Source organism: Plectrocnemia conspersa, unplaced genomic scaffold (assembly GCF_051122295.1).
Source record: "Plectrocnemia conspersa isolate PC_06_02 unplaced genomic scaffold, ASM5112229v1 ptg000014l, whole genome shotgun sequence".
Lineage (NCBI taxonomy): Eukaryota > Metazoa > Arthropoda > Insecta > Trichoptera > Polycentropodidae > Plectrocnemia > Plectrocnemia conspersa.
Window position 1 is genome coordinate 2,539,681 of NW_028277178.1, and position 19,990 is coordinate 2,559,670.

Below are 19,990 nucleotides of genomic sequence, written 5' to 3' on the forward strand. Positions count from 1 at the left end.
CCAAAAAGTTATGGCCGTTAAAATTGGTATTAGGTTGTTGTTATGAGGACGCGCTGTTCGCTGCCGGTGCCTCGATGACCCATCACCGGTGATTCGGTGATTTTTCGCTGATTTTTGTACAAATTCGCAATTTTGGAAGCGCGCAGCCAGACCTTTGATTCAAGATGAAGCTCAAACGCTCGAGGCGAGAGCGAGAGGTGCGCATATTACGCTCCGATTTTGTTAAATAGTGTGTTTTGTTCCGTCTGCGTTTCCTTGCAATACTGCAATTTGGCGAATATTTGATAACTCCTTGACCTTGAGATGACAAATGACCTGACAATTAAAACGTCGGTGGTTAAATTTGTGTAATAAGTAATAAAATAATAACAATTGGTTATCACTGATGACATTTATCTTAACAGGACTGCCAACTGTAAACGATAAAAGCGGGATATTGCGTTCAATAATTCACCGTTTGCGCAATTGAACCATTTTCTAGTTTGGGGTTATGTAACGAGAGTTGCAAATTGAACAACATTTTCTACTTTATTTTGACAAATTCTTATTATCTAGTATAATATACAATATTTTGCCCTTTTTCCTTTAATATTTTCAAAATCTAATAAAAGTTCCCCATAAGACTAGAAGTAGTTTAATACAATTCCATAATCACCGTCTGTAGTCTAGTGGGCCAATAACATGTCGTTCCAGTCACTGATCTCTGAAATACGTTTCTCAGTGTCCTCTTTTTATGTTTTAATTATATGCTTAGTATAAACTAACATATTTCGGATCGATTTTTAATTAATCATCGCAATATTCATCCGTGAGATTAGCAAAATCTATTCTGTGATGATGATCGGAATTATAATTAAATAATAATCACTAATTTCCATCTCCCAGGCACAATACAAATTTAAAAACATTAATTCAAACACAGATCTTTCAGGTCGATCGCTTAACCACTTAACATGCGGCTTTCTTTTTGAAAAGTGTTCCAAAAATATCATATTTTTTTATTATAAATTAAAATAGTAAATAATTACATATAAATGGAAAAAAAATCATTATTAGACCATGGGAAATTTGCTAGAAAGATTTTTTGCTAGCACCGATGTAAAATACCCGACATTGCAGTACCCGATCAAAAATATTCTCGTAATGATGAATAATATTTTCACTAAAACCTATAAGTATTATTAATATTATTTCACATCCTTGTATATTAAAAAAAAAAGTTAATGAAACTTCAAATAATTTATATGTGTATATTGGAACCAACTATACATTATATATAAGATACTAAATAAACTGACGATATATATTTCTCAACCTTTTTTCAGTTTATTATTTTTATTTTCAACAGGATGTGATATCCTGTAACTGTAAATATTTTCTCCACAATTTCTAAAAAATCGCAAGCAATAATAAAAAAAAGGAATAAACCCATTTTTTTTACTCGGCATATAACTCCGATTTTCATATTCCCGCACGGGCTTGACACCGCGTGTAATGGATATTTCTAAATACACGTGTAAAGTGGTTAATCAAGTGCTTTTTGAGGTATTTTTTTTTAACATTAAGGCCCACTGTCCACGGAGGCGTCGCTGCATAGACGCGTATTCGTCATTGTACGCTTGTACGCCTGCTTGCTGGGTACATATAAACTAACGAAATATTATTAGACTTCTTACCTCACTTCAAGCTTTCTCAGTCGACAGTGTTTTGTTAGTTTATATTATAAACTAACGAAACACTGTCGACCGAGCTGCAACGTCACGCTCACGTCGCTGCATGCAAGCTTCATGACGACTGGCGTCAAGCATGTCAGACGCCCGGGCGTATATATTAGTTTATATGTACGCGGCAAGCAGGCGTACAACAAGCGTACATCAAGCGTACAATGACGAATACGCGTCTATGCAACGACGTCCCGTGGACAGCTCACTCGGGCGTCTGACATGCTTGACGACTGTCGTCATGAAGCTTGCATGCAGCTTCGTGTGCGTGACGTTGCAGCTCCGTCGACAGTGTTTCGTTAGTTTATATGTACGCAGCAAGCAGGCGTACAACAAGCGTACAATGACGAATACGCGTCTATGCAGTGACGCCTCCGTGGACAGTGGGCCTAAAACTGGTTTTTATGACCAACAATTAATTTTACTCTATGTTTAATAATTTATGTTCACCCGTTGGCTTCAAAAAGTTTTCTGTTCTAGTGATGATAACTAGACCAATTCGAAGGGCTTAATTCTCTTCGGCCATCTTTTCAAATTGTTGCCTTGATGTTGACGTGCTGTCAGAGCCTCGCTTTATGTTTAGCAGCAAAACGTCTTACAGCACTGGCGACGTCATGGACGCAAAGCTTTCTATATTTTATTCAACTTCATATTTTTATTTTTTATTTTGTTTTTGTATTTACAAATGGGATAGTGTTGCCGTTTGTGAAAATTTGCAATTGCTTAATTATATTTTAATTCAGAATATTCTATATTTTGTTTAATTCTAAATAATCTGTTGGAAATGTACGATTCAAGTAATTCTACATATTGCTTCGGTAGTATGCTGTCTAGTTTTTGAATTAAGCCTCTGTGCCATGCTTTATCAAAAGCTTGAGCAATATCTAAAAAATAGCCCAACAAATATCTTTTACTTCCATTAAATCAGTACTGTGGTGCACCTGATCGATTGTAGAATGAGAATTTCTGTACCCAAAGTAATGGTCAGGAATTGCTTTTTTCTTCTCTATTATGGGAGCGACGTGTTTGTATGCATTTTTAATAACAATATGTATATTAACAAGTGTAAACAATGCCTCAAGTTATCCTGTCAAGTAAGGGTTGTTCAGTTTTAAATAAATATTGTGTTTAATTTATAGAAAGATGTCACACCACCGGTGGTTGTTGAACAAGCTACTATCACTTCGACCAAATACTTCGGGCCGGATGAACCTACATTGCAACTGGACTGTTGGGAAGACGAGTTAAGTCCGGCTCAATTAGAAGCTTATAAAAAAGCGGAGCAAGAGCACAACACCGTTAAGAGCAAATTTGGAGCAATAATTAAAGATACCGGGGCTCAAGTTGTGCATTCGGGTGATCAAATTTGGGGTTATACTGTTTCTGGGAAGTAAGTTATTATCATTTTGTTTAATTAATTCAAGTTTGCTGAATTATATGATATTTTTTAAATATAGCAATCAAGAGTTAAATGACCTTGCAACTACTACAACTCCTGTTGTAGCTGCTGTTGCTACTAACACCAGTTCTTCTGCTTCGGTTCATTCTGAATCACCACCCCCTACCAAAATCCACATAGGCAAGAAAAAAGGTAAGCTTGTCTAAGATAATATTTCAAATACTGTTTTTTTATTTGATTATTTAAAAATCAGGAAAAAAGGACAAAGAAAAAGAGAAGGAAAAGGAAAAAGATCCTAAATTCGTTGCTCCGCCGAGTCCACCATCACCGGAACCTAAATTAAAAGAGGGTAAAAAGTTGAGAGGACGGGAGAAAGGTTCCAAGACTGCTTCTCCTGGACCAACAGCCAGTAAATATATATATATTTTGTTAAATTTTCATAAATTAATATACAATAATATATATCCAGATTAAACATTTTATAATATTTTCAGATGTTCAAAGTGTTTCGAGTGGCGTCAGACCATCAGAAGCATCCGCCATCGGCGGTTTAGCTACAGGATCTGGTAGCAAGAGTGCAATAGTTGACTTGACCAAAGATGATTCTAAAAATGCGCCCGATTCCCGTGAGGTCGCTTTCAATAAATTACAAGGCAAGTTGATATATTTATGCAGTCTATGACGACTAAAATTTCACAGGCCTGCAATGTAAAAGTTGACTTCAATGTAAATAGTGATTTAAAGGGTGATCCAACTTCAGTTTCTGAACTTTTTGAAAAACCCCACAACTTTAACGATATCTTCGGATTTTTTTATTATTATTCACACATTTGATTTATTGGTATGTGTCTGCAGGGACGCCAAGAGCGAACCTGGGTCCTGGGAAAACAATGATTCTGTACCTCGTGATGATAAAAATGGCACTTTATATATTTTTTAACATCGTAATATAATTTCTTTAATAAATAATAATAGGTACGAGTTAATCCTTTCTATGCTAAAAATAAATATAAAAATTAGCCACCATTGCGACATATTTTCTGAAATCATATTTTATGTGGAATATTTTAATTAGGCATTAAAAATTATTAAAAATATCTACTCATAATATTTATCTGGTAATTAGCCGTGTTTTCTCTGCTGCTCAGTGCTGCGATATAGTAAATTTCCAGTCCAGGTCAAAAGCAATAAAATCGTGTCATCACGGTGAAAACACTATTATCAAGCGTTTATATTAAGAGTTTTTATAACAATATTACGGGTGAGAATCGAATATAGTACATCTAAACCGAATTTCGCCAAATAGGAGAGCGCAAAAAACAATTATCTCTTCTCAGAAGTTAAATATGATGGTTATCCTTACTGATATTACTACGGACTTTTGATATGAGAGTATTGGTCAAAGAAAATTCAAACCAAATTTTGGTCAATAGGAGGGCGCAAAAACAATTATCACTTCTCAGAAGTCAAAAATTCACGTCAAAAGCAATAAAATCGTGTTTGCGCCGTTGCAGTAGGAACGCTCAGTAACTAACATTTTGTGTTTCATTTTTAAATCTTTTATTATCTTTGTATGAAATAACTTGCGTGATAAAAAAGTGGATGTCATTTTTAGAATCGGCAGTAAAAATTGCAAAAAATCAATTAATAAAACTAAAACTATTTCCAAAGAGTTTTTTGCAGGCCTGTGTTTTAGGCAGTCACAAATCTTTGTACACTCAAACTCCTTTTTAGTACAACCCACCTCGTGGAACGTTGTGAAATCCACCTGTATTTAGTTTAGTGCTAATTATTATATTAACTTGTATTATATATTATTTTAGGTAAAACTTTCCCTTCATTAGTGGTAGTTGCAAGACCCTATTTGAAGACCAAAGATGGATCTAATACCGACCGTGCTGTTTTGGACGGCAAAGTAAAGTCTGTTCTCATGCACAGTCCGACAAAATTCACCGAATGGCTTATTCAGCAAGGGTTAGTGCGTTCTGAGCAAGTTTGCGCTGTACATCCAGGAACGAAGCTAAAACTAGGTAAACATGAGACCTAATTAACAATTATATTAACATGACCAAATCATGACTATTTTTCTTCCAGGAATATATTCTGACGTCTCCAAATTTCCATACTCTGGTGGCTACGTTTGGATATCAGAATGCTGTCCTACTAGATTCTTATCTGTATTTTCCGGATCGTTGTTCGAAGGCGCAACTCAACCGCCGAGCGTACTTTTAAAGCTCATCTATCATTGGGCGTGCCAAACTAATGTTCAAAATGTGGTCCAATGGGTCAAAGTTGACAATCTGTATGTGAAAGGTCTTTTTACATGGTTGCGAGCCGCTTGCACCGCCGCTTTACATCACCACTTGACTCTCATCGGCGGAAACGGTAAGAAGATCGAAGTGGGTGTCATTTCGCTGGGTACTACAAGTCATGACGGACAACAGCGGCAGGTCAAAGTCGAAGTTCTCGGAATCTTGGATCCTGAAGCTAAACTGGTACATATTTATTTTTGACTAGTTACATTTCTGTACATTGCTTATTTAAACCCTTCAGATGCTAAATAACGATATATCGCTGTTCGTGAAACTAGCGAGAAATGATAACAACGATCGTTGTTGGCTCCTTGATGACGTCATAATGCTCGAATATAAAAACTTTCTCTGCGCTAGTTTATTAGTGGTGTAAAATAGGCACGGATATGTTACTAAGTAGGTTTGTGAATTTAAATTGCTGCATTTTATAATTCGGTTAAGATTTTCATATAAAGAAAACCACAAATTAAAAATACGATAAAAAATACATAAAAAACAAATTTTGTTTTTCAAAACAAAAACATCCAAGGATTCAAGAGTTTTCATTTTCTTTAAAGATATCGAATAAATATGTGGTAACTATTGTCGTCTTTGTGTTTTTTTAATACAATTAACAAGAGAGTCAAATTTTAACATAAGTTGCCGACATATATGAACAATTATCCGTCTGACCATTTATGAATATTTTGTGTTTCAAACAATAAAAAACGTTTAAAAAATCTTCCTTACATTCAGATACTTGTTAAAGTACTTTATATGCTGATCCTTTATTGTGTTATCTACGAGTACCAATTTAAATCAATAAGACGACTGTGTATAAAATACTTTTTGACTCATTTATTTTTGTTTTATTTTTTAAAATGTGGACAGCAAATCTTTCGCCTTTTGGAACAAGTCTAAGAAAATATTATCTTTGACAAAATATTATCTTTCATCCACTGCTTCTGGGTACCTCTTAAGTTTTTATACCCCCGGCCGGAGCACCACTAGTCAATTTATTCGAATAAAATATATTCCTATATTACAGATCATTTTTTGCCAGTTACGATTATTCAAAAGAACCTTATGAGAAAGGAGTGTTTACAAAGTTATAAATTTGTTTGTTCAAAATGCGACATATTTTCTTCTAAAAAGAGATTTATCTAATTGAGATGTTATTTATTTATATATTTTTATTTTAATTATGGCATATCTACTATTTATATTATATTGTTAAAAATAACATTAATTAAATTTAGCACTACTTAGGTTAATTCCATACAATAAGCATAATTTTATATTTTTTATTCTCCAGATTTGAAGAAAAATAGAATATTTTTCTGGTACTACCAGTATTTGATTTTGTAATAACGATAGTATCGAAGGTCGATTTTTGTCCAAATACCGGCATTGCAAATCCTACGCCAGATATATTTTTTTTAATCATTCAACATTTTCATTACTTTCTATTATATTATTTGAGATGTAAATTGATATCTCGGTAATATTAGCTAATTATTATTATCTTTGTATATCATATAATGAGTTTAAAATCATTCTTGATTGCTGATCAAAACTTTATTCCAATATTTTACAAATCTTCGTTCATACATATATACGTACCACCCATGCCATTATTTCATTTTCTTCACTCACTGTCCATTATCATTATAAAGGGTTAAAATAAAATTAATAATTTTACAAAAAACAATAGAAAAATGTTTTCAATTGAGACAAGCCTTCCGCGTGATATAATTCAACTGAAATGAATAATATAATAATCGATGCAGCCACAAATGTTATTCATTACTGCTAAAAATAAATCACTAAGTCAAAAACTGTCTGGACCATATAGTGGATTTTGCTCGATCAAGCAGAAGAGAGAGATAGCAAACTTATGCACATAAAGTAAGACACTTTACACATGCTCAATAAAGTTTTTTTTTTAAATAAATATAAATAGCATTTCTCGTTATGATTTTGAAAAATATCATAGCATACAAAGGGTTAAAGATGTTACAAAACAATAGCATAGTGGTGTCAACATACCCCCCACCATGAAAATTGTGAATATTTTTTATTATGTGACTTAATATAATGTATGTTTTTAGGTACGTTTGAGAGCTGTTGAGCCGTTAGCGGATGGTGAACGAAATTACAAGAAACGCTTTCAAAAAATCTTGGAACCGTTGAGTCAATGGGTGCACTTGGATTCCGTTATTCTGACAGATTTAACAGTAGACAAAGGCACACTGCTTCAAATGGGCTTTAAGACAGTCCATCAAGTCTCGAACATCGACCCATCTTCTAAAAATAGCAATGGAAATATAATGGAATACTTACGAAGGATCGTACCTAGAATGTTTCAAAACACACTATCCTTACTTTCGAGACAGATCATTCAGCAGTTTTTAGACGAGCTCGTTTGGAGAGAGTGGTACGGAACTTCGCCTGGCCAAGCGTTCGATAATATTGTGACTCATTTGGCTGAACAGACTCGTTTGGAAGCCAAAGATAATTTGGTGGTTCGTCTCAATAAGATTTCATTGAATCCGTTCAAAAATTGGAAGTATTCATCTTCGAAGGCGAAAGGTATACCTATAATGCTGACTCCTAGTCCTGAAGTTCCTAAGGAATCGAGGAGAGGGAGGAGAAAGAAGGAAGTGTCGCCGATTGTCGTGTCACCGCCGTCGCCTCCTCCACCTTCTCTGCCTCCATCTCCGCCGCCTCGTAGAAGTCACGGCGGTAAAGAAACTCGGAAGAGGAAAAGGGTCAATTACATCGAACCTGACGATGATGACGATGTCGTTTTGATGGAGACGAAAAAAGAAAAACGCATAAAAAGTAAATCAGAGGAGAAGATAGTAGTAGTCGTCGAAGAGAAGAAACTAGTGAAGAAGTTTGTGAAGAAGTTCGGAGATAAGAAATTAGTTGATAAGAAATTAGGCGATAAGAAATTAGGGGAGAAGAAATTCGGTGAAAAGAAATTTGGTGAGAAGAAATTCAAAGAAAAATTTAAAATCGAAAAGAAGGAAAAGAGAAAAGACAAGGAGGACCTGAAGATTAGTATTAAGAAGGATGTGAAAGATGAGCAGATGGTAGATTTATGTGGATATTACTTTGGAATGATTGAGAATCGCAGCAATATTGAAGAGAAGCAGATGCTCGTACAGGTGAATATTCGATTTTATTGCCGTGTACAATAGAAATTTATTATTATCGTTATATTTTACTTTTTAATTTTGAAAACCTGATATATATATACCTGAATAATGGTTCTTAAGATTGATTAATCTAATTTTTTTTAGTGCACCGAGTGTTCTATTGAATTCAGCAGTTCTACCGAATTGCAACTGCATTTGCTCTTGCATGTTTCGCCCCCTGCCGATAGCAGTGAAGGTGATTTCCAATGTCGTTATTGCCTTTTAAACAATAGCACGGCGGAGCAGTTGGCCGATCATTTAACAAGTGTCCATCCAATACAGGTCAAATCGAAGAGCGACACTTATTCTTGCATGATATGCGAAGTAAGATTTGAGATATTTTTTTACAGTATTAATATTTTACAGATTAATTTAATTTGTTTTTTTTTTCTTTCAGCTTGGGTTCAATTCACTCTCGTTCCTTTCGGGTCACATGCAGAAGACGCACGTTCACCATGAGCTGCCTTATTCTTGCGGAATATGCGATTATAGAATTTCTTCGCATCGTATGTGCATCGACCACTTTTATAAGGATCACAAGTCTTCGGCGGTGCTTCAGTGTCCGTTCTGTTTAAAGGTAAAATATTGAGAGTGCTATCAGTGATGTATTGCTATGTCGTAAATGTGACACTATAATTTTTTCAGATTGTCAAAGTATACGCCAACGGAATCGACTTACAATCGAACGTCGAATTCTTCATTCAACACTTACAAAACCACATGAATAAGTCCATGTCTATGAAATGTGGTCGGTGCTCGTTGAAATTTGTACATTTAGGTAATTTTTTCAAACTTTCAATTAAATATTATATCTTATGATGCATATTTTATATAAAATTATTTCAGGTGCTTTGAAAGAACATCAAGTCATGAATCACATTACTGTTCCCGAAACCAAAAGCTTATACAACAAAGAGTATTTAATTAATAAACCCAAGAATAAAGCCACTCCGCCTGTTAAAGACTCAGCCAATCATTTATTCGTGGAAACGTTCAACAATCTTAATCTAGTGATACCGGATGGTTTCATTTGTAAAGAATGTGACTCTCAACTGGAAGAATATAGACATTTCCTGTAAGAATCTATATATATATATAAAATTCTTTCCTTATCAGTTCATAAGCTCAATAGTATCATACCCATTGAAAAATATAAGTAGTAAAATTGACCCTCACAATCAATCGTTATTTATTTTTATTCGTAGATTAAAATTAAAATTATTTTTATATATATATATGTATAAATCTTATACTAATGCTATTTTTTTAATTTCAGCGGAACATACAGATGCACCAAGTGCACTTATCAGACTTGCTGTTGGAAATCATTGCTGAATCATTCCGGATTGTGTCAGAGTAACAAAGAACTCGGTTTAGCACCTTTGGTACTAACAAACACCATGTATTGTATATGTTCATATTCAACTGACGACGGTATGTTTCATTGAATATGTTGTTAATATTATATGTTATGTATTGTATTATTCAATTTGTTTCATTGCTAATCAAACAGGTAACGCACTTGCTCAGCATTTGACGTATTGCGAAAGGCAGACAGCTTATCCTACAGAAGAACAAGCTAAGATGAACACTGTGGCAGTCCCGCTAACTAAAGAATCGATGATGGATTCATTGTGTCTTCAACCAAATAAAGAATCAGAGTACAATCAACTTCAGCAGCAGGTATGATGTTTGAATGAGTAGAATTGTATTTTACCGTTAGCTTTTAAAAATAATAATTAGTCCAATAAATTTATTCAAATATTAAAAAAGGAAACAACTCAAACAATCAGGTTCAATAACCGAGAAAGACCTAGAATGTTATGCAAATCTTTAAGTAAAATAAATCAACGAAATATAATAATAGAAGTATTAAAATAAATTATTAAAACGTACTAATACAAACAAGTAGTAAAATAAAACAATGCAATAAAACGTCGAGAATCACTGATTTTTTCTGTAATTTACTAATGCAATATAAAATAATAATAAATAAATAATTATAAAAAACACTCTTAAGTATTTATACTAACAAATTAACAAATGTGTATAAAATAACTCACTACTTAAATGTACTTGTGTTAATTATATTATACTATTAATTTTAGGCTGAAAGCGTCCCCGAATATCCAGCTCCAGAATCTTCAGTGCTCAATACTCAATTGTCTCTGGATGATCTAGCGCCTCCGTCTGTGCTACAACACGATCAAGTAATCTCGTCGAAATGATTTTGAAATAATTTGAAACATCTCGTGTTTTTAACTTGCTTTCTATACTATCAGATGGAGCTCGATTTGAAGAACGATTCATACGAACAGCCGTTGGCTACGCCCAAAATCATCCACGAAGAGATAGACGTCCAAGCAGCTTCGGTCATTTCTGAGCAATCTCACAATTCGCCTACAGCTAGTCAGAGTCTGGACAGTTACATGGACAGCACTGGAGAATTTGAGCCGTTACCAGCTGAGCCGATGCCACAGCCCGAATTCGAACCGCTATAATATATTTATAAAAATGTGAAATTGGATGCAATTATTGTTAAATTAACAATCTTAATACAAGTGAAATTAAACAGCTGTTAAAATTAACATCTGCCATATTCGTTTTATATGTTAACTTTGACACATTGATTTAATAATATATCATATCGCATTAAAATCAATTATGATATTATAAATAATTTTATTGCTTACGCATAAAAATCAAGTTTTTAAATTATTAATTCAACTTATTATTTTATTTTGGTGTTAAATATATTTCATAAGCAATCTAGGATGTTTTTCAATAAGAATCTCTTCATGCATATAAAAGATGTACGTGAAATGATAATGCAATAAATTGTTTATAGTATATTTTTATTATTATTGTATTCTATGTTTCTGTCTGTGCTTTCTAATGAATTTTATTTTAGATTTATTAGACACTCCATATGAATTTAATAAAGCAGCGTCATCATTCAGAATATTTCCATTGCACTCTAGCATGTATGTTCGCCAAACGTACTTCCAGGATATGTTCGTCTGATCATTACGATTGTTCCTCTTCTGATGGAATTCAAAGTGTCTCTTGATTGCCTTCTTTAAATGGTTGACCGTTGTGTTGCTTTGAGGTACCTATAAAAATATAAAACCTATTTGCATCAACACAGTCTGTTTGAGAACTATCCATATCATCATTATTCATAATTAAAAAAGAGATGGCAGGGTGATAGGGTGTAGTGGTAGATTATGGGAGTAAAATATGAAATGTGCTCCTAGATGCTATTTTTAAAACAACTCGCGAATAGAAAGATAGTGTCAAGTTTCTCAAATTCTGAGCGAATAATACTTATTTTTAGAGCATTGTTTTATATACAAACTGAATATTATTTGATCTTGATAACCCATATAAAATAGTGATTAAGGAACAAAACCGCACACAAAGTGTTTATTTAATACTAACAAGTATTTAAGGAAAAAATCCCGACACATATGTAAATATGCGATTTGCCTTTTTTGTATATAGATACTTTAATTTCATAGTCTGATGCATGTGATGTTGTGATGCATGTTTCTCTCATGGTCGGTTTTACATTACGAGCGGAGTGAATTCAAAATACAAATTTTCTTGCCAATGAAAATAATTCCGTAAAAATATTGTTTACGCGTACGATGTAAGTGGAGACAAAATGTGAAAGCTTTTTTAAGTTCATTGTTAGAAACTGTTTGTATTAATTTAAAATAATATAACTTACGATTACTTCTAATGGTTCTTCTGTGTTTCGCATTATGATCAGAGTAATTGATTGGCCGTGTTCAACTGCAATCTGTTAATTGAAGTTAATTTAAGTCCATGAAGAAAGAATAAAAGATAATTTGTTAATTAATACCTTTGAAGCCACTTCTTCTACAGTTACGTCAGCTGGAATATCTTTCAAGAGTGTGTCAGTTTGCAATAAGGTGAATAGAGATGAAGTGGTAATTTCTAGTAGTTGACTGTGCGTCAAATCCATTCCAAAGTCTTCTAAATTTGTCGTCTTGTTCTAAAGCAAAATAATGAAAACAGCGTTATATGAATAAACTACCACACTACAATAATATCATTGATTATTTTAAATCTAGTTCTACTGATTAAAGGTGTAGGGGGCCCATTTATTTATATTTAGGTTTTATTATGGCACTCTGGTAGCACTGGCGTGACGGACCTCTTCTCTTGACGACTTTAGCAGGCACACGCCGGTGCGGACCCCGCGCACCGTTTGCTGTATATAAATAATGAACAACATGTGACTTCAAATCTCAAATAAAATACTACTGCAGCGGCTCTATCTGTGTCTAATTGCCACCCGTCACCTGACGACGCCAAAAAGGTATATCTTAAATCTGGAACTGCACCCGAACTTTTACGGTACATATTTATTTTTAATAAAGATGTAATAAAATTTCATTTCAAACAAAGAGGAATCTGGCTCAGTAATATCTTGATATAACGAGGGGGGGGGGGATGGATAAAATTTTACAAAAAACCTTTGACATACTTTATGATAGCCGCCTAATATAATCAATAAATGTCACTGTAGCTAGGGGCAGTATTTAATAATTGCGCAATTTTATAAATAAAAACACTAGTCTGAGACGTTGCGTACTGCGCTGTTCCGTCCTTATATATTTACAATAATAACTGTCGACTACACCAATGCGTGCACCAACTGTGAGTACCTAGATGAAAAGAAATCAATACTATCCAATATATGGTTAAAATACAGATAGCTGTGTTTTTTGGGGAGTTGTCCAATACTCCTGTACTTGAATGAGGTACTTCAAACAATACTTGGAAACGCTACTACCAATATCTTTGAAGTGCTTACCTTATAGGTTATAAAAATTGGTAATATTTATATTCCCTCGTGTAGTGTCTGAGGAATCTATTTTATTAAAAGTTAGCCGGTTGCATTAATGAGGGTACTGAGTTACTAAGTGACTATAGAAGGGACACAATGCACTCGAGTCCCTAAAAAAATGTCATCTAAGACATTTTTGGATAGGGGAGGACAACATTTTTGGTTACCATAATATAGCAAGACAAATCTCATCATCTTGAGGCTTTATTGCATATGTTTTTAATATTGGGGTAGGATCAGGTACGCCATTAAGGGGGAGGGGGCAAATGAGGGCATTTGCTCCTTCTTGAATTTGGCCAGAAAAATACATGTCATTTAATAAAATCGAAATATTAAAAAAAAACAGCCACTGACAGCAATAATGACATTTTTATTTTTAGTGTCCTATTTTGATATTTTTAAAATCTGGTCACCTCAGCAAAGTCAATGTTTAGCACTCTTATTACAAACGTATAAATTAATTTAATTATATTATATAGCGGGGTAATATGGAACAATGTCAATCTTCTCTTACCGCTTATGGCAACACCTACTTCACTTTGAAGTCGGTCGTCTAGGTTATACTCAATAGCATCGATGGAAATGGAGAACATGACGGGAAATCTGTCTGCGGCGCAACGCGACGAGCTAATGGACAATGTGAAGCAGCAGATCGCAGTCGCTAACGTGCAAGAGTTGGTCACCAAGATGTCGGAGAAGTGCTTCAAGAAGTGCATAGGCAAGCCGGGCACCTCGCTGGACAACTCTGAGCAAAAGTGCGTGGCCATGTGCATGGATAGATACATGGACTCGTGGAACCTCGTCTCCAAGACCTTCTCGGGGAGAATCCAGAGAGAGCGGCAACTCTCATAACGTTCGCCCTACGCACAGTAACACTAGACAGCTCCTCACAAAGTAGTTAAAACAGTTTCTACATATTACACATAGAACAGTCTCCAAAAGCATATAACATCGCGTTATCGGATCTCACCACGTCCGAATTTGTTTCATCGTACAATGCGTACGGTAAAATGTATATTTTTGTCTTCTAAATAGTTATTATATTGTTTAGTATAATTTAATTAATAAACTAATTAATGAATTGTACTGTTTTCTTTTATTCATTTTATACATAAATACACGTATATGTTGTAGAAAATTGTGCTTATAAAATTACAGTTCGCCCCTCAGCGCCTTTTGTCTGAATTGGTATAGTTTTTTGATCCATTTATCCGTTTGAGTTTTCTCATCAGCGAAAAGCTGCAAAATAATAATATATTTATAATCACAATTTACTACATCATATACAAAATAAATAAATACATATCTATCGTTCTTGATAATAAAAAATATAAATTCAAGAATCGGAGATTAATTTGTAAATGGAACTTAGTCAACAAAAAAAATCAATCTATGATGAAAAAAAAATTTTCACTATTGAAAAAGATTTTAAGCTCTGTATTCACCGATTAATTCATAGTACCACGAAGATATAACATATATTATCGTCAAAAGTTGCAATGATGTTTAGCCACGAAATTATTAATATAAAATTAAAATTAGTGGCTGAAAAAATTGACCCAAAATAAACCCATAACTAGGGTTTGCAATACCGGTATTGGGGCAAAAATCGACACTACCAGTATTAAAAAATGAAATACCGGTAGTACTGGAAAAAAAAATATTTCTCAAATCCGTACATTTTATTTGTTGAAAACGATATCTGCATGGCTTAGATTCTAAGCCTTAGAACTACGATGCCCATATTGATTGAAAGCAGAAGCAGAGAATAAAATTATACTTATTGTAGGGGATTAACCTCAGTAGTGTTATCGGAATTGGATAATAAAGTAGAATAATGTTATGCAGTATTTACGTATTTTTAAATTTAATTAAGATTTAACATGAGTAGAAATAAATAAATCTACGAGATAAATTTTTCGAAAATAAATGTTGAGCTATTCTAAGATAAATATTAAATATGCAATAATTAAAATATATATACAGCAAATAAATATCACAATCATCAATCACATAAATCTGTTTTTAGAAAAAAATATGTCGCATTTTGAACAAGCAGATTTACAATTTTGTACACAGTAAAGGATCTGCGTATAAAGTATTTTTAGAAGTACTTGAATATAAGGAAGGTTGTTTAATCGCTTCTTATTGTTTGAAACATGAAATATTCATAAATAGTCTGATAGATAATTGGTCATGTCTGCGACTGAAGTCGAAATTTTACCTGCTTGCTAATTATATTTTTAAAATCTTACATTTTACTTAATGTATACATCGAACTGGTGAAACTATTAGAATATGGTAAAATTAACCCTATCATAGAACTTTTTAACGAGATATACAGAACATGTTCGATATCAAATTATTGGCTTAAATCCACCTTTATTACTCTGCCTTAAAAATCAAATGCAAAAGAGAGCCAAGAATATAGATCAAAAAGCTTGATGAGCCACATGTTTAAAATATTCCTCAAAATCATTCACAATAAGTACGTACAAAACACGAGTGACATTCATATTGGTTTTATTGAGCATAGGAAAACCTCCATTTAATGTAAACGTTCTTGCATAAATATGTCTGGATGTTAATGTAGATGTGTTTATCAGGCGCGTACGGTGAGATACTTTCCCTTTCGCTCGTGACTCAGTCACGTCACTTAGCACGCGAGCGAGCGAAAGGGAAAGTATCTCACCGTACGCGCCTGGTGTTTATGTGCCTTGTTGATTATGACAAAGTTCAACATCCAAAACTTAATAATACTAAAGGACAAAGGAATTGATAATAATAACATCAGCATTATTTAAGACTTGTACTAGAAATAAATAATAATTAAATTGAGATGTTCAAATTAACAGCGGAGTACGACAAGGATGTATCTTATCAACTTTGCTATTTAACATGAACTTTGAATCAATATTTCAAGAAGTTCTAGTTAAGAGCGATCTGGGAATACCGGTGAATAATAGGAACAATAAATAACATTACATGCGGACGATACAGTAATACTTGTAGATAATTCTAGCGACTTTCAAATACTAGTATAAAAGGTGAAAGAGGCAAGTAACATGCATGGTCTGAAGATGAACATCCGTAAAACTAAATTATTAATGTAAATGTGTATTACTACCTATGGAAAAGTTGAAATCATATAATTTTGCTAGCACCTGCCAGATAAATTATATTTACCAGTGAAAATGTATAACAATATGATTCCACTGAAATTGCATATTTAAAAAAATATTTTCGGATCGGATTAGTCATCGACTTGTCTATCTGCCATGCTGATGACGTAGATAAAAAATGTTATTAAATTTTGGGAAAAAATTAATAACCTAATGAATAAATAGCTGAAGATAATATACTAATGACAGACAGATGGCACTCAGTGGAGACATACAACTTATCATATAAAATTGAATAGAAGAAGTGGAGTATAAAAATAAAATAATTAGTGGTGTTTTTAGATTTTAAAAGAGAATTTGAAATAATGTCATATATTCATTGGTTTGTGTCATAGGACTAGCAAATTATTTATATAAATAAAATGTTTGGTGGCATTGACGCTAGGGTTTTCAATCGAATATTCGAATAATTGATTGAATATTTGTCAAGTATTCATTTATACTATCTCAAATGAAATTTGATAAAATTCTTAGAATGAAACATTTTGTCAAAAGCTCATTGAAATTAATTTCCAATGTTTTATCAACTTTAAGAGCATAACTTTAAGAGTATTATGCCCGTATGTTTTAGTATTTTTATTACATTTTTACTTTAAAACATTAATAATAATAATATACTCACATCCGGATTAAATAGAGAGTCATCTTCTTTCGGCAAATCCACTTCTGGCACTTTTATGGTACACGCGTCCAAGTCTATCACAATATTGTCCGGTAGTTTTTTATTCTTGGACGAGGTGAACTGTCTTTGAACGAAAGAATCGGCATTTAGCTCATCTAATATATTTCTGTCTTGAATGGTGGGCATGTCTTCTTTAATTTCGACTTCCCTTGATTCGTAAGATGGTAACTTGCACATTGTGAGACCGGCAGCTTCCGCTGCTTTGATAGCCTTTTCGATTTTGCTCTCGGTGTCATCCATAACATATTTCTTTGTCGATTCATAGCGAGATTCGTCTAAAAGATCAATATACAAACATTATTACATTCTCTTTATTTAAAAAAAATTGAAGGTTTTTTCAGATTGCAATTTTTATAAGCACATCTCAGCTAAAAATACAATTAAAAAAAAAATACAAATATATATTTTATTTATTAACCCCTTCCCGATCATGCTTGAGAAATTTGTATTTTGTAAATTCTCATCTCAAAAATCAGCGAATTTTTCAAGAAAATTATCATAGCCCTTTTTCGTTAAAAATTGAATTTGTACCAATATTTTTAAATGTTTAACAACAGCTGCATATTTTTATATCGATGCAATTTTTTTTAGAAGTTTTGAATCAATTTTTAATAAGTACTGTAACGTTTTAAAAGTAGATTCGTTGCAGAGTTATTCATGGGGTGTTCACTGCTCTGAACAATCAATCTAACCCGTTAAAATTTTAGTCAGAATAGTGAAAACCCCATGAACACAACAAAATACATTCTTGCAAGAATTGTACGGCTTCTGATTCAGTACGAGGCAGTTTTAATATGTTCATTTTTAATAAAAATATAAATAAATGAATAAATATTTTTTTATAATAAACTTAACCCACGATAACAGGAAGGTACCGAAAAAATATTGTAACGATAATCTACATGTAATAAATATGGTTCTATACAAAGTTATATCAATTAATTAATAAGGGGATAGAAGGTCAATAATTACCTTTGGTTCGCGGCGTAGGGCTTCTCGAAGAGCTGCGCCTCCTGTGGTGTCTCGACCGCTTCGACGACTTGTTGGACGACCTGGAGCTCTTGTGGCGTCGCCGGCTGCTGTAGTCCGAATCGGAAGTGGAGTTGGAGGAAGGCGAGCGCGACTCGTACTTTTTAGATTTGGAGCGATGCTTGTCTGGACTCTGGCTTCGTGGCTTGCGACGCCTAGAGGAGTTGTGGTGACGCTCTTTTCGTCGATCGCGCGACTCGCGGCTAGAAGAACGCCGCCGCGGCATGTCGCCGGCTGTTTTGACAGTTCGTTTCGGTCATAGCGCTAGTTACGGCGGCCAGGTGCGATAACATTATTAATTTCCACACCAAAATATTCATACCTATGATAATCTTGGTGTGTATAATATTTAATATCGTCTTAATGTATAACCCATTAATTTCAAAATAACGAAGACAGTTATTTTACAATTTTTAATTTCGGGTAGGTTAAGGTGACCAGATGTCTTCATTTGAGGAGGATTGTTACGCAAAGTACCAGTTTCGTTAAAAACGTTTATTGCTGTCAAAAAATGCGCATTCTTCAATATTATTCGTTCAACGTCAAATATCTGACCTGCACTTTCTTTGATTCCAGGACTGGCGGAAAACCATTGTTTCTTAATCTGAGCGACTAAAACTATTGAAATTATGTCATAAGTGGACAACAGTGATCATTGTTTTTAAATTGCGGACCAGCAATAAGAATTCTTCATGGTGACCGGCGGCGTCGCCTAAAATCTATGTCTTCCTTTTTCCATCACGAGGATTGAATGTAAAAGAGAAAGCTTCGAGGAATCAAGATCAGTCTGATTGCTTATCTCGTCGTTGAAGAAGCCCAAAGACCTGGAAAATTATGTGCAGTGTGCGAAGAAGCAGAATTATCATCAAAAGAGATTTACTATTTAGCCGCCTTCGCTTTAAACTTTGCGTCCTCCTCCAATTTCATAATAAGATAAGATTTCTTCTCACTATTAACATTCGGGTTGCCATCTTTTTCTAATCAATTCCTAACAAAACTGAAACCCAAAACTCTCTTACTAGTTTTATAACTTTCAACTAGGCTGCATGTAACCCGGTTGAAAGTTTGCCACATTTTTAATCTTGTATTTTAGATACGAAAAATGCTTGAAATACATTAAGGAACATTATAAGTTTTTCCCAAATAAAAGTGATATTTTCCCATATTTTATATGTAACATATATTCATTAAAATTATACGTACTATTCTGCCTTCAATTAGATTTATATTCATTTTACAAAACTACTTTACTGCTCGGTAAATAATCAAATTTTTAAAAGAATTTGATCATATCGATCAAGCTCTTTAGAACTGTCCTTTTGCCCAGTATCGTTAAGCTCTTTATAATTTCTTATTACTAAATTAATCAAATTATGTGTATTATAATTTAAATACATTAATTAAATTGTAAGGGGTCATTTATACATATTTATATTTAGGTTTTATTATGAGCAAGACTGGCTTCTTCTCTTGGCGACTCTGGCGGATTTGCACGCCAGTGCGGGCCCGCCATAATGTCGAGAAGAAAGAAACTCCATCCTTACAAAGTTCAAATAAATAAAGCAGTTGCTTTTATAGGCATTCAGAAAGTATACTATTAAGAT

General features: G+C 33.6%; 3 protein-coding genes across 4 annotated transcripts; 2 read left to right on the forward strand and 1 right to left on the reverse strand.

The window, feature by feature from the left end:
* Positions 1-36: 36 nt before the first annotated feature.
* LOC148225966 (uncharacterized) lies at positions 37-11,464 on the forward strand. The gene is made up of 16 exons (XM_088204725.1): positions 37-197; positions 2,861-3,111; positions 3,179-3,312; positions 3,374-3,529; positions 3,615-3,773; positions 4,944-5,150; positions 5,215-5,615; positions 7,523-8,584; positions 8,720-8,938; positions 9,012-9,191; positions 9,260-9,392; positions 9,461-9,689; positions 9,891-10,048; positions 10,128-10,297; positions 10,723-10,824; positions 10,897-11,464. Exons 1-16 carry the CDS (start codon positions 165-167, stop codon positions 11,113-11,115), a joined length of 3,813 nt encoding a protein of 1,270 aa, XP_088060851.1. The 5' UTR covers positions 37-164; the 3' UTR covers positions 11,116-11,464.
* LOC148225967 (uncharacterized) lies at positions 11,453-19,392 on the reverse strand. 2 transcript variants are annotated; one of them, XM_088204726.1, is made up of 5 exons: positions 18,330-18,661; positions 17,298-17,632; positions 12,483-12,635; positions 12,348-12,419; positions 11,453-11,727 (listed from the first exon to the last, which is right to left on the reverse strand). In XM_088204726.1, the coding sequence occupies exons 1-5, from the start codon at positions 18,610-18,612 to the stop codon at positions 11,476-11,478; spliced, it is 1,095 nt and encodes a 364-aa protein (XP_088060852.1). In that variant the 5' UTR covers positions 18,613-18,661; the 3' UTR covers positions 11,453-11,475. The 2 variants fall into 2 exon arrangements, with proteins under 2 accessions (XP_088060852.1, XP_088060853.1); XM_088204727.1 differs by lacking the exons at positions 11,453-11,727; positions 12,348-12,419; positions 12,483-12,635 and adding an exon at positions 14,571-14,732 and having other exon boundaries at positions 18,330-19,392.
* On the forward strand, positions 14,070-14,579 carry LOC148225968 (mitochondrial import inner membrane translocase subunit Tim13-B). The gene has a single exon (XM_088204732.1). It carries the CDS (start codon positions 14,070-14,072, stop codon positions 14,343-14,345), a length of 276 nt encoding a protein of 91 aa, XP_088060858.1. The 3' UTR covers positions 14,346-14,579.
* Positions 19,393-19,990: the final 598 nt, after the last annotated feature.

Bases quoted from the DNA above. Each gene is read 5' to 3' on its own strand.
- LOC148225967 (XM_088204726.1), bottom strand. From the start codon at position 18,612: ATGCCGCGGCGGCGTTCTTCTAGCCGCGAGTCGCGCGATCGACGAAAA. The intron at 12,636-17,297 runs GTGAGTATATTA...ATTTTGCTTTAG, and splicing joins ACTCTCTATTTAATCCGGAT to AACAAGACGACAAATTTAGA. The intron at 12,420-12,482 runs GTATTAATTAAC...TTCAATTAACAG, and splicing joins TAGAAGAAGTGGCTTCAAAG to ATTGCAGTTGAACACGGCCA.
- LOC148225968 (XM_088204732.1), top strand. From the start codon at position 14,070: ATGGAAATGGAGAACATGACGGGAAATCTGTCTGCGGCGCAACGCGAC.
- LOC148225966 (XM_088204725.1), top strand. From the start codon at position 165: ATGAAGCTCAAACGCTCGAGGCGAGAGCGAGAG. The intron at 198-2,860 runs GTGCGCATATTA...TTTAATTTATAG, and splicing joins GCTCGAGGCGAGAGCGAGAG to AAAGATGTCACACCACCGGT. The intron at 9,393-9,460 runs GTAATTTTTTCA...AAATTATTTCAG, and splicing joins GTTGAAATTTGTACATTTAG to GTGCTTTGAAAGAACATCAA.